The 14,960-nt window shown below is 54.9% G+C and overlaps 2 protein-coding genes across 2 annotated transcripts in view; one reads left to right on the top strand and one right to left on the bottom strand.

The window, feature by feature from the left end:
- SAFB2 (scaffold attachment factor B2) overlaps positions 1 to 9,180 on the top strand; it is a 33,261-nt gene extending 24,081 nt beyond the window's left edge. Inside the window, exons 15-23 of the mRNA XM_081805250.1 lie at positions 1,542 to 1,678; positions 3,107 to 3,397; positions 4,326 to 4,466; positions 5,518 to 5,580; positions 5,714 to 5,756; positions 6,309 to 6,439; positions 8,168 to 8,280; positions 8,422 to 8,488; positions 8,787 to 9,180. Of these exons, the coding sequence (XP_081661376.1) occupies positions 1,542 to 1,678; positions 3,107 to 3,397; positions 4,326 to 4,466; positions 5,518 to 5,580; positions 5,714 to 5,756; positions 6,309 to 6,439; positions 8,168 to 8,280; positions 8,422 to 8,488; positions 8,787 to 8,937 (1,137 nt within the window). The 3' untranslated portion in view covers positions 8,938 to 9,180. The remainder of the gene's footprint in view (positions 1 to 1,541; positions 1,679 to 3,106; positions 3,398 to 4,325; positions 4,467 to 5,517; positions 5,581 to 5,713; positions 5,757 to 6,308; positions 6,440 to 8,167; positions 8,281 to 8,421; positions 8,489 to 8,786) is intronic.
- Positions 1 to 14,960, bottom strand: part of RPL36 (ribosomal protein L36) — a 168,492-nt gene that overhangs the window by 74,786 nt on the left and 78,746 nt on the right. The gene's annotated exons all lie outside the window — the stretch shown is intronic.

Genomic DNA, 14,960 nt, shown 5'->3' with positions numbered 1-14,960 from the left:
TCAGACCGATATGTCAAAATTAAGCGCAACTGGTGAAAACCCAGAGGCACTGACAATAGGGTGTGCAGAAGATTCAAGGTCCAGATCTTGATGCCCAACATCAAGGGAGCAACAAGAAGACAAAGCACACATTGCCAGGTGGCTTCCGGAAGTTCCTAGTGCACAACATTGAGGAGCTTGAGGTGCTGCTGATGTGCAGCAAATCTTACTGTGCAGAGATTGCTCACAGTGTCTCCTCCAAGAACCGCAAAGCTATTGTGGGAAAAGCAGCCCAGCTGACAGAGTCAGGCTCCAGGTTTCTAGGTGCCGAGGAACATGGATGTTGTTCTTTGTGACGGATGTTCTCCGAGTGCCCTTCAGAAAGGGAACAGGATCCTGTAGTCCCTGGGTGTGTAGAGCGTGCCAGGCTGCTGGTATGTGGGAGGCCCGGCTGTGGACACTAGCTGCACCCTCACCTGGGCACTTCAGGCATCTGGCCCTACGCCCTCCAGCCTGCAGTGTGTGGGAACAGACTCAAAACCCCTTGCCCATCTCATGGGTGAAGAGTATCATCCTGGTGTTTTGGGTTCTGGTCTTTTTTTGTGATGGGATTGTCCTCTCTGGGGCCCTCTCTTTTTGGCAGAATATCTGTTCGTAACTGTTCCTTGCCTTTCTATTGGGTTGGTCCTCCAGCCCCACCACCCACGAGGTAATTAAGAAAATAACCTGGGGAGGGGTGCCTGGGTGGCTCAGTCGTTAAGCATCTGCCTTTGGCTCAGGTCATGATCCCAGGGTCCTGGGATCGAGCCCCGCATCGGGCTCCCTGTTCGGCGGGGGGCCTGCTTCTCCCACTCCCACTCCCCCTGCTTGTGTTCCCTCTCTAGCTGTGTCTCTCTCTGTCAAATAAATAAATTTAAAAAGAAAATAACCTGGGGAAATTTTTTGAAATGTCTCCCAGGCCCCTTCCCTAGAGACCCTGAGGTGGTGGGTCAGCAAGAGGCCCTGTATTCCAAGCTGTGAAAGCTTCCTGGGAGAGTGATCGTGGCTAGCTTGGGTGTCCTAGCCTCCGAGAGCCTCAGAAATGAGAGTCGGCGGGTGACATTTTGTGCCTTATCCTGGAAACGGAGTGGCAGGGCAGTTGCCCGTGACTACTTTGTAGCTGAGTAGGTGCTCTTTCCCAGGAGCGCTGCTTCGGCCAGTTGTATTTGAAGGCCTGAGGCAGCAGGTGAGAAGTGCATCCAGTGTGCACCTGCCCCATGGCTCTGTGAGGTCTTGTTCTAGATTACGCAGAGTCCTTGGCCCTGCTGCGCTAGATCTGCCTGTAGGTTTTGTGGGGTGTCATCCCTCCTTGCTCTTCCATGACGCCCTTTGTTTGCAGTGTGTGAAGGTAGCTCTCTAGAGTGAGCAGCGTCTCTGGGCTGTGGGTGAGCTGAACTGCCTCCTGGACCTTCGTGGAAACCATGGGGGACAGAAAAATTTTAATCTACCCCAGATACGCATATAACTTTCTTTGTGTGCTGGTTGCATTTTTTTGACGTTAATAAACCAATTTTGGTAAACAGAGCTCCAAGAGTCAGGATCGCAAATCGGAAAGCAAAGAGAAGAGAGACATCTTGTCGTTTGATAAAATCAAAGAGCAAAGGGAGCGCGAGCGCCAGAGGCAGCGGGAACGGGAGATCCGAGAGACGGAGAGGCGGCGGTGAGTGGGGCCCCGCAGCCTGGCAGGTGGGTGGTCTCCTCTGGGGGCGTTCCGCCTTTCTCCCCAAGCGAGTGACCTGCCTAGCCTAGGCTTGCTGGCTGCCTTGTTTCCCGAGGCAAAAGGCGAGGGTCAGGAGGGGTCGTGGTCAGCCTCGGCATGATGTTCCTCAGAGCTGGTTTTGTTCGAGACCTGAGCTGATATCAAGAGTCTGACGCTTAACCAACTGAGCCGCCCTCATCAGAGTTGCTCTCCACTGTGTAGTGTTTCCCCTGGCCCAGGTAGCAAGCTCACCTGTGTGTGGCTTTGATGGAAGGACCCCCAGTGTCGAGGTCTCAGTCTTCCCTGCTGAAACCCCACATAAATAAGATCAAGAATGCAGCCAAGGGATGTGGCATTTTTATTATTAGAGATGTTATTCACGGGAGTGGCGTCTTCACTCCTGAAATGTCTACATCTCTGCAATTTCAGGTGGCCTCAGTCACACGTGACATTCTTTGCCACACTCACCTTTTGTTAAGGAGGCAGTTTATGGAAGGAGGCCTGTTCCCAGTCTTGCCTTCTGCCTTTTCCCATCCAGGGCTCCCTTGTCATTTTCCCTTGTATACCGCTCAGCGAAACGAAAGCTTTACGTCATGGTGTTTGGAGAACTTGCTTGAGCGAAAGCGGGTCGTGTAGAAACTTCTCCAGTTACGCTACATTTGCTTTCCTACGTAGTGGGGTTCCGGCGTCTCTGCTTATGTAGCTTTAGAAAGTAAAAGCACCATTGGCTGTCATGTTTCCCACTGGCTCGCACTGACTCTGGAGCCTTTCCAGTCCCTGGGGGGCAGGTGCGAGGAGTGGCAGCGACTCCTGTGGCAGATGCAGAGGGGGTGTCCCCAGTCCCCTTCAGCTCCGGGCGTGCGGTGGCTGATGGTGCGAGCCCTGGCGCCAGGCCGCATATCGCCGGCCCCCTCAGCTCATGCCTGGCCTTCTGTGCCCACAGCTTCCCAGGTCGGCGCGAAAAGGCGCGGTCATTAGAAAATGCAGCCTTGTAGGAGCGAAGGTGTGAAGGAGGAGGGCCCATTACACAGCATCGTGCAGTCCTTCCTCCGGGCTTCTCTCTGTGCAAGGCAGCCTTCGTTGTAGCAGTCAGCCTTGGCTTCTCTTACATCTCTCCCCCTTAATGTGTGGCTTCACTTTGGTGCCTTTGAGCCAAGTCCTCAAGGCCCAGACCCCAGGCTGGTCTCCTGGCCCGTGCCCCACCCCCCTCTCCCCTGGCTTTGCTTTTGTGACAAAGGAGAGTTGCGAGGAGGGGGTTTGCGGCCGAGGCGCGCAGCTCAGCGGAGTGGGGTGGCGCCTGTCCCCCATCTCCCCCTTGGGAGGATGGTGCCCGGGGGCCGCCAGGCCCCGGCGCAGGCAAGTCAGGGCGGCCTTCCCGTGTTCCCGCAGAGAGCGCGAGCAGCGCGAGCGGGAGCAGCGCCTGGAGGCCTTCCACGAGCGCAAGGAGAAGGCGCGCCTGCAGCGGGAGCGCCTGCAGCTCGAGTGCCAGCGGCAGCGGCTGGAGCGCGAGCGCATGGAGCGCGAGCGGCTGGAGCGCGAGCGCATGCGCGTGGAGCGCGAGCGCCGCAAGGAGCAGGAGCGCATCCACCGCGAGCGCGAGGAGCTGCGGCGCCAGCAGGAGCAGCTGCGCTACGAGCAGGAGCGGCGGCCGGTGCTGCGGAGGCCCTACGACGATGGGCGGTAAGGACCCGGCCCCCTTCCGTGGAGGGTTGGGGACCTTGACGACCGAATCTGGGGCCTCTGGATGCCTGCGCAGGACTCACAGCTGCCTCCACCTCGAGTTTGTGGAGTTTCTCGATCTGGGGGCTCTGCGGCGTTTTCCCGGAGTTACTCTGCAGAGAAGCTTGATGGTTGCCACTTGGGGAACAGTTTGTGATGCTCTCGCTTAGGCTGCCCCGTTCTTCACACTGCGGTTCCTGGTGGAGCATAACCACCTGCCAAGTGCCTGTCTGGGGCCGGCCGAGCCTGCGATTAGGCCCGTGGGCACCATGGCCTCGTAGAGGGAGAGGCATGGAATTGCGCTGTAGAAAAGGAAATTGCCTTCCCGTTCACAAAGTGGGTTTATTGGTCTCCAACCCCTCTGAGCTGCTTAATTGATGGTCACCCATCACCCCACCACCCATGCATGAGCCCAGTGTTAAAAATCAGGAAGAAGATAATTGAATGCCATCCTGAGCTGTATGTAGTTCACTATCACCCGATCTAATTCCCTTTGCTTTTGCAAAAAACTCAGAGGGAGGTGCAGGTTACCATAGAAGACGGGAAAGGGGAAATGTGGCAGTTCCAGAAGAATCAAATATTTCATTTCCCTTGCATCTGGGCTCACATGGGGATCAAGGTATTAACAGCCTTGTGATACAATTAGCTCCCAGCAGCCTTCCTTTCAGGACTGTCAGATGAAAATACCGGCATGCCTCTTGGCAGTTTGGGGGATTTTAATTTATCAAATCAAAGCAATAATGATTGAATGTTTAGAGATTAGCCCTGCAGGACATTTTAAACGATACTGGGTCTGGAGAGAGCTCTCCTCCCCACCTCCACCTCTTTCCCTTTTCCCCTCATTCTCTGTCATAAATGAAATTCACGTCCTTTTAAAAATAAAAAACAGGCGAGATGATGCTTATTGGCCAGAAGGCAAGCGTGTGGCCATGGAGGACAGGTACCGCCCAGACTTCCCTCGGCCTGATCACCGCTTCCATGACTTTGACCATCGAGACCGGGGCCAATACCAGGACCATGTGGCTGACAGGTCAGCACCCACCCTCTCCTGCAGCTGTGGACGGAGCCAGCTCAGCCTGACGCAGGCATGGGTCTCCCTCTGTTCTCCGACGTCTCATTTACTTGTGAGGCTCCCCGTGCCTGGCTGACCCGCTGCACGTGGGATTTAGAAGCTCACGCCTTGAGCAGGATGTTGGACTCGGGCGTCCCTTAGGGCATCCTTAGCTTGTGTGGCGGGAGGACCCTCAGCTCCTTTCACGCACTGCCCTCCACAGACCGGTGGGGACTGGGGGCGATTCCTGAGTCTCCGCAGCCCCATGCCCAGCTCTCCAGGGCCCATACTCTGGGCCTCACAGCTCCCCTGGGCTCTCTCCCAGCCACCCCTCCACCAAAGCGTCCCTTGGGAAGCAGAGGGTTTCGAGGAGGGCATGCCCAGCCTCCTGTTTCTACGGAGAGGAAGCCGTCTAGAGCAGGGGTATGACCCGCCTGAGCCTTTGCAGGCAGAGCAGGCCGGAGTCCGCGTGCACGGGGTTCACTGAGCAACAGGTTCCAGTGCCAGCACACCAGGCAAGAGCTGACTGTAGCACGCGGGAAGGTTCTTGCTGCCTAGCGTGGTGGTTTAAAGGTTTGAAAAGGTTTTTTTTAGCCAGGCCCTTTTTAAAAAAATATTTTTTTTTTGTCAAGTGTCTTTTTAAACGGGGAATATATATATGTAGTTCGTTAGAAAGGCAACCCTCAAATTTCTAGTTTAAGAATTCTCTGTCTGGGTTTCTCATCATGTTCCCCTGGGCTGCATATCCCTGAGCCGTTTCACCGTTCGTAAGCTCTTCTGTAAGGAAGGGAGAGCAGGGGAAAGATGGGCTGAGAAGCACTCATTTAATGAATGGTGGTTTGAGATTTGGTGTGAATCACATGTATTGGATCAAACCAGAGGTTGGGAACCCTCTAAGGCTTCTCTGGTAGACCTTGGATTTTGTCACTTGGCCACAGATAATAGGCATTGGCTTCGTGGTGTGGGTCACTACCTCTGAGATCCCTCAAGGGATTTTAGTTCAGTAAAATCTTTATTCCCACCTTCTTAGGATCCGGTTTCACTCCCACCCTCAGGGAGAAGGCTTTAGATGCAAGCCAGCTTTTTTGCACAGGCCAGTAAATTACAGTTCTTACTGGGTGGAATGGAATAAGTACCCCAATTGTGGAACTCGTGTGTGTGTGGCCTGCCGAAATGTTGTCTAGTGCCACCAGCTGCCGTTGGAATGAGATATTTCGCTTTTGCAGGAGGGAAGGTTCAAGGTCAGTGATGGGAGAGCGAGATGGGCAAGTAAGTAAATCCCAGACACCAAGCCTGGGGCGCACCTGCTTCTGCGTTGGGGCGGGGGGTGGGGGGGCGGATTGCGGACGTGTCCGTTCTGGCCGGTGAGTGGAAGTGTGCGTCGTTGATTGTTTTCTGATTAGTCAGTCTGTGTTTTTCGACTACGTAGGGCCTGTGCCGCCTCCTGAGAAGGATGTATCTGGGGGTCTGCGGGCACTGACCACCCTGGGGGTGTGGGAGGGGCCTTCCTGTCATCAGCAAGGAGGAGGTATCCTGATTCTTCCAGGGAAGACTGACTCTTCTCAGAGGACCCTTGGGCGGAGCCGTCAAGCACCATAAAGTGCGGGGCTCTCCACCTGCACAGGGCCAGAGAGGCCTCAGCTGGCCCTTCGTGTGGCGCCAGAGATGGAGCTGTAGGGACGCTCAAGGGTTCTGAAGCACTGTCAGGGTTGGAAGGGAGCATCCGGCGAGCTGAGGGTCAGGAGCCACAGCCTGGCCGGCTGCAACAGGCTCACAGGAGTGATGTGGCTAGAGTCGCCCTGTCCCTCTTGTGCCTTCCAGCACTACTCAGACGACCGCCATGGCCATGGAGGACCACCGGAGCGCCACAGCCGGGACTCCCGGGACGGCTGGGGGGGCTACAGCTCTGACAAGAGGATGAGTGAGGGTCGGGGGCCACCGCCTCCACCCAGGTTAGCAGCGAGCGGCTCTGGAAATGGGCCGGCCCTGGGTGCCTTGCTGGTTTGCCCCCAACAGCCCTTTCCCACTTTGCCTCAGCCCCTAGGAATGGGATCCCCTGCCTGCTGATGGAGACAGCCCTAGAGCCTTTCTTACACTTGCCCCGGGGACCAGAGAAGCTTTATGCACCCCCACCCCTGTCCCCCAGTCACCTTTAGGCGTTTTTAAGGCAGGTGTGGTGCCTGTCAGAAGGTTCTGCCTCCCCCAGGTGGGTTTTCAGGTATGGAGCGAAGAAGGCAGCACCGCTTTGATAGATATAAACGTAAAGTGTTCTTTCCCAAGTGACCTATTTAGCACTTGGTCCTTGAATACCATTTAGTCCATTTTGCCTTAAATACCTGTGGGAAATGGAACCGGGAGAACTCCTCTGCAGACAAAAGATAGCCCCGAGCGCCGTGACCGTGGGGCTGGGCGGCTGTCACCCATACATGCAGGGCAGCCGAGCATTCGCCCTCGAGGACAGGCGTCAGGGGCTCCAATGGGCTTCTCGTCCCAGGTCTCAGAGCACAGGTCAGCCTGGGCCTGGACCCCCCTGGTGGCTGCTGGTGCTCACACACTGGAACCCTGTTTGGATTTGTACTACCTGGAGTTTCTCTCTGTAACTTTTTTTAAACCACTTTTATGAGTCACATTCACATGCTGTAGAGTTGACCCACTTGAAGCGTACCATTTGAGGGCTTGTAGTGTGTTCAGAGCTGGCTATTCATCACCACCATCCATCACAGAATGTTGTCAGCACCCCCAAAGGAAGCACCCGTTAGCAGTCACTCCCCATTCTGCCTCCCCCCTCCCCTGGCTCCCACTGATCCAGTCTGTCTGTGGATTTGCCTCTTCGGGGCATTTCACACAAATGAAATCACATTATGTGGCCTCTTGTCTGGTTTCTCTCAGTATCGTGTTTGCAAGGTTCATCCGCGAGGTCTCACGTGTCAGCTGCATCCCTTTTTTTTTTTTTTTTTTTTAAGATTTTATTTATTTATTTGACAGAGAGAGACAGCGAGAGAGGGAACACAAGCAGGGGGCAGTGGGAGAGGGAGAAGCAGGCTTCCCGCTGAGTGGGGAGCCCGATGCGGGGCTCGATCCCAGGATCCTGGGATCATGACCTGAGCCAAAGGCAGATGCTTAATGACTGAGCCACCCAGGCGCCCCAGCTGCATCCCTTTTTATGGCTCAGTAACGTGCCACGTGTGCGGAGACCACACTTTGTTTCTCCACTCACCAGCCAGTGGACACTGGGGTAGTTTCCACCTTGGGGCTGTCACAAAGTCGTGCTGCAAGGAATGTTTGTGCGAGAGTTTTTCCGTGAACATGTTTCCCGTTCCCTTGGGTGGGTAAGCAGGGATGGACTAGGCGGCTCCCACGGTCACCGCGTGCTGTCCTGTTTGACCACCTCACTGGCCACGCGTTAGGATCCCTGTTTCTCCACATGCTCGACAGCACTTACCGTCTGTCAGTTGGCCACAGGCCAACCTCGCAGGTGGCACGCGTGGTCTTGGCGGTAGCTGGGCTGAGCTCCTGCTCGTGTGCTCGCTGACCACGCGTGTGTCTCTGGGGGCGTGACTGTTCTCATCCTCTGCCTCTTCCCTCAGGAACCCTTGACCTGAGACAGGACCAGCGGGGCCACGGCCTCACCGTAGAGGCGCCAGGGACACTTACCTATCTGCTTTCTGTTCTGACCGAAGGGCTGGACGTGACTGGGCGGAGCACAGTCAGAGGCTAGAAGAGCATCCGGAGCGTGCGTGGCCAGGCTCAGTGGACACAGGCACGGCGGGCCGGGAGCATGCGCGGTGGCAAGGTATGGGCTGACTCTTGCCAGGAGCTGAAGGAGGGCCGCACGTTTTCAGGACAGTCCAGGGGCCGGTCCCCTCTGGCATTTGCAGAGGCTTCCAGGAGCTTTCAAGAGGGGAGTGTGTGCAGACTCTTTCCTTTCTTCCAGGTGGTGAGAGGGGCCTATCTGGGCCCTCGGGGCCAGGACACATGGCAAATCGGGGCGGGATGTCGGGGTAAGGAGTTTCGTCCCTGGATAAAATTAATTTGTTCCTGCCCCTCCTTTCCTCTCCCTTTTTTGCGTGTCTGACCAACTTGCTGGGGTGACTGTTTTGAAAACAAGCCCCCAAAGTGGCTCTTGGCAGCTTCTGCAAGTCGCACTCCTCAGTTACCCGGAATGCAGTCTGGGATTATGATTTTTCTCACCTGGAAAAAGCCAAACAGGTCTAAAGGCTGCAGAGCCGTATGCTGCCCCACATAAGGAAGAAAATGTGAAGCCCTTCAAGGGGACAAAACGTGTGCCTTTGTTCCTAGGCGAGGCGGCTTTGCACAAGGCGGGCATTCCCAGGGTCACATGGTGCCCGGTGGCGGACTGGAAGGTGGAGGACTGGCCAGCCAGGACCGGGGCAGCAGAGTCCCGCACCCCCACCCCCACCCGTACCCCCACTTCACCCGTCGCTACTAAACCCCACTCACCCCGAGTGTCCAGGTAGGCAGATGCACTGTTGAATAAGCTCAGCCGGAGTTACCTTGAACTTGTGGAACCTTTTAAGAAACAAAAGCAAATCCTGCCACCATGTTGTAGCTCAAAACAATGTGAATTCACTTTTTTTTTTTTAAATAAACGTGTTCTTCTCTGCCATTTTTAAGACAACATTTCTGTTAACGAGGCATTCCATTTTCCATTAATAAAAGTTTATGGTTCTCACTCGTGTGTGTTGCAGTGATTGCAGAGCAGAGGGCGGTGCCCACCTCAGCAGCACCCTTGTGCTTGTGAGTCGAGGCTGTCAGCCCGTCTGAGCGAGTCCTCCCAACAGCCCGGCGCACTCCCCTTCTCACAGATGAGGAAATGGGTCACAGGGCTTGCAGTAGGTGGCAGGGCTGGGATCCGAATTAGAAATTCTTAATTGGAGGAGGGGGGCTTGCATGGTGGGGGCCTCAGACCAATCACTTCACCCCTTATGCTAGCGGGCCTGGGGAGGGGGGCATCTGGTGATGGTGTGCGGGGTTTGGGGGTCTGGCTGAGGGCAGGCCCTGTTTGGTGTGGGACTGGTGGTGACGGATTCCCCCCATTTTTCTGGAAATTAATTACAAATTAATATGTCATTTCCTCATGTGTGATTATAAAGGATCCTAATTTTCCTCGTTAAAGTCTGGCACACAAGGCACCTGGCTGGCCCTGAGTGCTGAGCGGGAGCCCTCCAGTCCAGGCCCCTCCAGTGTGACCCCACAGTGAAGTGCTTCTCCCACAGAACAGCTGAGCAGCTGCCAACAGGGAGCTTGGGTGACCGCAGGCCCATTGGGGCATCCAAGGGCCAAGTTTGTGTCCCACAAATCCTGGCCCTGATCCGGAGTGGGGAGAGTTAATTCCCCCAGTGTCCCTGCTGGGAACCTGGATTCCCTCCCTCCAGAACTAGGACAGCCACCCCACAGGCTACCAGACAATTGCCAATTCTCCTGGAGTAGCCTGTGTTCCCGCTGGGGTGTTTAGTTTTAAAAGAGCAATCTGAAAATCTTCCCCAGCTTGCCGTGGAAGCCTGAGCATTAAAGGCAGGTCGGCTCTGGCTCTTGGTGTCCTCTTCGAATTGCGGCAAGTAAATACCTCGTGAGCTCCCCGCACCACGGGGGCTTTTGGAGTCATTTTCCGGTGACAGGTTGACGGGATGCTGTCTCCATGGTGCCTCCTACATGGGGCCCGTCTCCTCCGCAAGCCAGAGTCTGGAAATTGGGGTCTGGGCTCACCCACATTGGGTGATAAAAGCCATAATCAGGGCACCTGGGTGGCTCAGTTGGTTAAGCGACTGCCTTCGGCTCAGGTCATGATCCTGGAGTCCCGGGATCGAGTCCCACGTCGGGCTCCCTGCTCGGCGGGGAGTCTGCTTCTCCCTCTGACCCTCCTCCCTCTCATGCTCTCTGTCTCACATTCTCTCTCTCGCAAATAAATAAAATCTTAAAAAAAAAAAAGCCATAATCAGCCTGGGGTTGTGAGTGAGACCCGTTTTCAGATCTTGTCCCCTCGTTGCTGTGGAGCGACCGCCCTCCAGGGGTGACTGACATCCGGGAGTGAGTCTGAGGGCCCTCGGCCTGGGCGCTGCCATCGAGCTGCCCCGTCAGAGCTTTGGACAGCCTGTGGGGACGAGAATAGCCCCTTCCAAACAGCTGGGCCTGACACCGGACTCGGTTTTACATAGATGCATAAAATCTGTGTTTGCTAGGGCCGCCGTAAGACAGTGCTGGAAGCAAATTTATTCTCTTGCGGTCCTGGAGACCAGAAGTCTGGGGCAAGTTTCCCTCTGAGGCTGTGACACAATCTGTCCCATGCTCTCCCAGCTTTGGGGTCACTGACAAACTTTGGTGGCGTCCCTTGGCTTGTTGACACATCCCCTTGACCTCTCTGCCTCCATCATCCAGCCTCTCTGCGTGTCTGTGGCCAAATTTCCACTTTCTGTAAGTACACCGGTCATATGGGTCGGGGCTCACCCAAATGACCTCATTTGAACTTGAACGCCTGTGGAAAGGCCTTCTCTCCAAATAAAGCCACCTTCTGAGGTCCTGGGGCCCATACCTCCACACAGGAATCTTGCCTGGATGCAACTTCCAGGTAAATCAAGGGAAAACTACTTCTCGACTCCAGGACCTTACCTAGAGTTCCCCCTTTCTATGAACAGGCTGCTGGGGCTCCCGGGTGTCCCTGCCTCCCCACCGCCTCCGTGCAGGATCGGAGCCGGGCACGGGTGTACACCTGAGCCCCCCATCATCCTGGGCCCGAGCGTTTACAGGCCGAAGCACGCGGGATCTGCTAGACACTGTTTTCTTATTTCTTCTGTTTGTGTCTGATAACACATCTTACTGTTTTGTTTTTAACTAGTGTGTAGTTAGATTGTATTAGGTCTGATTTTTATTCCAGGAGAGAAAAGGGAGGTAGAACCAAGTCTGTGTTCTTTATTTAAAAAAAACTTTTTCACTATTTTTTTCACACATATAGTGTATTATTTGTTTCATGGGTACAGGTCTGAGATTCATCAGTCTTACATAATACCCAGTGCTCATTACAACACGTACCCTCCCCAATGTCCATCACCCAGGTTACCCCGTCCCCCCAACCCCCTCCCCTCCAGCAACCCTCTGTTTCTTATGATTAAGAGTCTCTTACGGTTTGTCTCCCAAGTCTGCGTTCTAAAAGGGGGCTGCTAGTGGGCACGGGGTTGTTGGCACTCTTTGGCTCCTGTGAACATTTATTGCCGTGTATTTGCCTGCATACCTGTTTCCCATTCTGGGTAGGTACCTGGGCCTGGAATTGCTGGCTCACACAGTAATTCTGTGTTTGACTTTGGAGGAACCACCTGTTTTCCACAGCGGCTGCCCCATCTCAGTCCCACCAGTGACGTGCGGAGTGCCGCTCCACTGATTTTCCGGTTTCTGTCTGTGTGTTTATAACAGCCATCCTAACGGTGTATGGTGGGGTGGATAAACAAAGCGTTGTCCATCCATACACTGAACACCTGCCACGACGCGGAGGGACCCTGAGGACACTGCTCAGTAAGAGGAGCCAGACACAGAAGGACGACCCCACTCCCAGGAGGTCCCCAGAGGAGTCCTGTCCACAGAGACAGGAGAGGGTGGGAGCCAGGGCCGGGGCAGGGGGTAGGGAGTCTGTCCTTCATGGGGACAGAGTCTCCGTGTGGGGAGATGGAAAGTTCTGGAGACAGAGGGTGGGGGTGGCTGCAGGACGGTGTGAGTGTGCTTCATGCCCCTGAGCTGTGCACCTAGAGATGGTTACATTTTATATGTATTTTATCACAATTTATAAAATTTTTTGAAGATGGGGGTTCTGTTGGGTACCATCGGAGTGAGAGGCATTGGGTAGAGGTTAGGAGGGCAGGCTCGAGATCCACCCTGTCTGCCTGTCTGCCCACGGGGAGTTCATAGTCTCTCTCTGCTTTGGCTTCCTTAACTGGAAGAAGGGAACAATAATAGTATTTACCGTAAAGCATCTTTGTGAAGATGAAATTAGTCAAATACATGAAAAACTCAGAATTGTTCCTAGCGTACAGTAAGTGCTTAATGTTGACTGGCACTGGGGGGGCCTGCAGGGAAAGGTCCCGGGGTGCTCGTGCCGTACAGGGAAACTGTAAGATGTTTTGAGGCCAGGAGAATAGGAAGGAAGAAATCTCAGCTCCAGAAATAAAGAAAACTGCAAAATCAGAATTAATACCTTATCAAATGTCTCCACATCTACAAAAATGTGTCAACTTCATCAATTGCTAAATTTTGTACTCATACAGATTTCATTACATTTCAAAACAGTTGCTAGGTTAAATTTTCTCAGTTTGCAGGAATTCCCAAGTCTGCATGATGATTGCCAGTCTTAAATTGCCTGTGTGACTCCTAGTCAAAAAACCTCAAACACGAAGTTATAAAAAGCCCTTTTGATTTTTAAAAAATAACAGCCGCAAAAGTTGTTGGCTAGTGGGGATGGAAGGCCTTCTAACTGGCTGGCTGGGCTGAGGGGTGGGGTCTCTGCTGGTGTTGACACCCCACCCCCCCACCCCACCACATAAGACCACCCTTCCCTGGGGCACGGCCATCACAGGATGGTGAGCCAGGGTTTGGACCTGAGCTCACACCTCCCACGTGGGTTCACATCTCAGCTCGCCCTCTTTCATCAGCTGTGGGTCCTTGGGAAAGTGACTCACCCCCTGAGCCCACTGCTTTCCCGTTTCTCAGAGGGGTGTGATAACTTCTTCATCCTGGGAGGATTTGATGGGCGACCACGGCAGGTCCAACGTGTCTGCTGGAGGCCTCTTTGGCTCAGTGGGGCGCTGGGTCCTCAGGATTTCCTCCTCTCCCCAGAGTGCTGTGCTCGTCTTAGGATTGGAGCATTGCACACGCACAACGCTTGCAGGATAATTGGGCGTGTGCATTTCCTGTGGCTGCCCTCACAGATTAACACAAACTCAGTGGCTCGAAACAATACAAACTTACCCTCTCAAGTTTCGGAAGTCCTACAACCCAGTGTCTGCAGGGCTGGTTTCTTGTAGAGGCTGTGGGGGAGGAATCCGGATTCCCTGCCTTTCCAGGTTCCCAGGCCTCCCGCACCGTGACCTTGGCCCCTCCTCCGTCTACAGAGCCTGCAGCCCACCCCGCCCTCCCATCTTTCCTGAGTTCCATCTCCGACCACAGGCTGGAAAAAGAGCCTCCAGTTTTAAGGATTCGTGTGATCAGATTGGACCCACCTGGGAATCCAGGCTCTTCTCCTCATCAGGGTCCTTGACCTCAATCACATCTGCCACAGTCCCTTTTGCCACGTCGGGGAACATTGTCACGGCGCCAGGGATTGGGATATGGACATCTTTGGGTGGTGGGCGGGGGCTCTACTTCGCCTATCACCCTGGGGCATGAAACACTCTGCTTTGGGGGTCGCAGATGTGAATGCTGGCCGAAGAAGTGAGACCTACTCCTGTCCTGTGGCTGTGAAGACATCCCCAAGCCCGGACGTGCTCAGTCCCAGCTTGTCTGGGAACCAGAGAAGTGACCGTGCCTTTGGGCGCCGATGAGCAGGCCGGACTCGAAGGTTACTGTCTACACTATTTCTTTTGTGTGTGCCTGACCTTTAGAGTTGACCTCCAGGGTAACTTGCTGCGTCCCTGATACCCTCAGAGGCCAACATGGCCCCAGCGAAAGTGAAAGCAGTGTGGGGCAGGGGGGCGGGGCGCGGGCGGGACCAGATCACTCCCCGAAAGGCGGGCACGCCCAGGAGCAGCAGGGCGGCCCCGGGGCTGTTTGCTTGCACCTGCCCGACCTGGAACCCACAGCAGACAGAGCCGCCCGGGGTCACCTCGGGCAGCAAACACCGACACAGCAGAGACCACGTCCTACACTCAGGACGACGATGCGGGACCCGGTGAATTAAGGGCGGTGGTGGGGGCTCAGATCCACCCCCTCCCGGGGCGCCCGCATACCGTCCACACCCTGCAGCAGGCCGAGTATAAGACGTCAGCGGGCGTGTGCTCAGCCGCCTCTCCAGTGCCCTGTTTCAAAACCCAGATCTCATGATGATGCAGGTATGGTCAGGGCCGCAGAGCTGGAGAGGACCGCCACCCATAACACAGTTTGAGGGCACCTGGCTGGTTTAGTCCACGAAGCATGCGACTCTTGATCTCGGGGTTGTGAGTTCGAGGCCCATACTGGGTGTAAGATTACATTAAAAAAAAAAAACTTTAAAAAAAGAAAAAGTTTGTTATTCACTGTTCCCAAGGTGGGGGCAGGCTGGGCACAGAATGGACAAGAACTTTATTGTGGTTTCTGCTAGCAGGAACGGCGAAGCAGGGTCAGCAGGCTTGGGAGCGGCTCGTCGGAATGATCTCAGCGGGCTCTGGGGTGTGGGGAGCTGGCCTTGTTGTCTGACCCCAGGGCCTTGGGGGGATCCTGGCCCGGAGTGTGAGAGCCCCCCAGAGGAGAGAGTTGTGGACTCTTTGTTGGTGAGTT

The sequence above is a fragment of the Leptonychotes weddellii genome, chromosome 1, assembly GCF_054177405.1.
Source record: "Leptonychotes weddellii isolate Sample4059 chromosome 1, ASM5417740v2, whole genome shotgun sequence".
NCBI lineage: Eukaryota > Metazoa > Chordata > Mammalia > Carnivora > Phocidae > Leptonychotes > Leptonychotes weddellii.
This window is presented reverse-complemented; position numbering and strand designations above follow the sequence as displayed.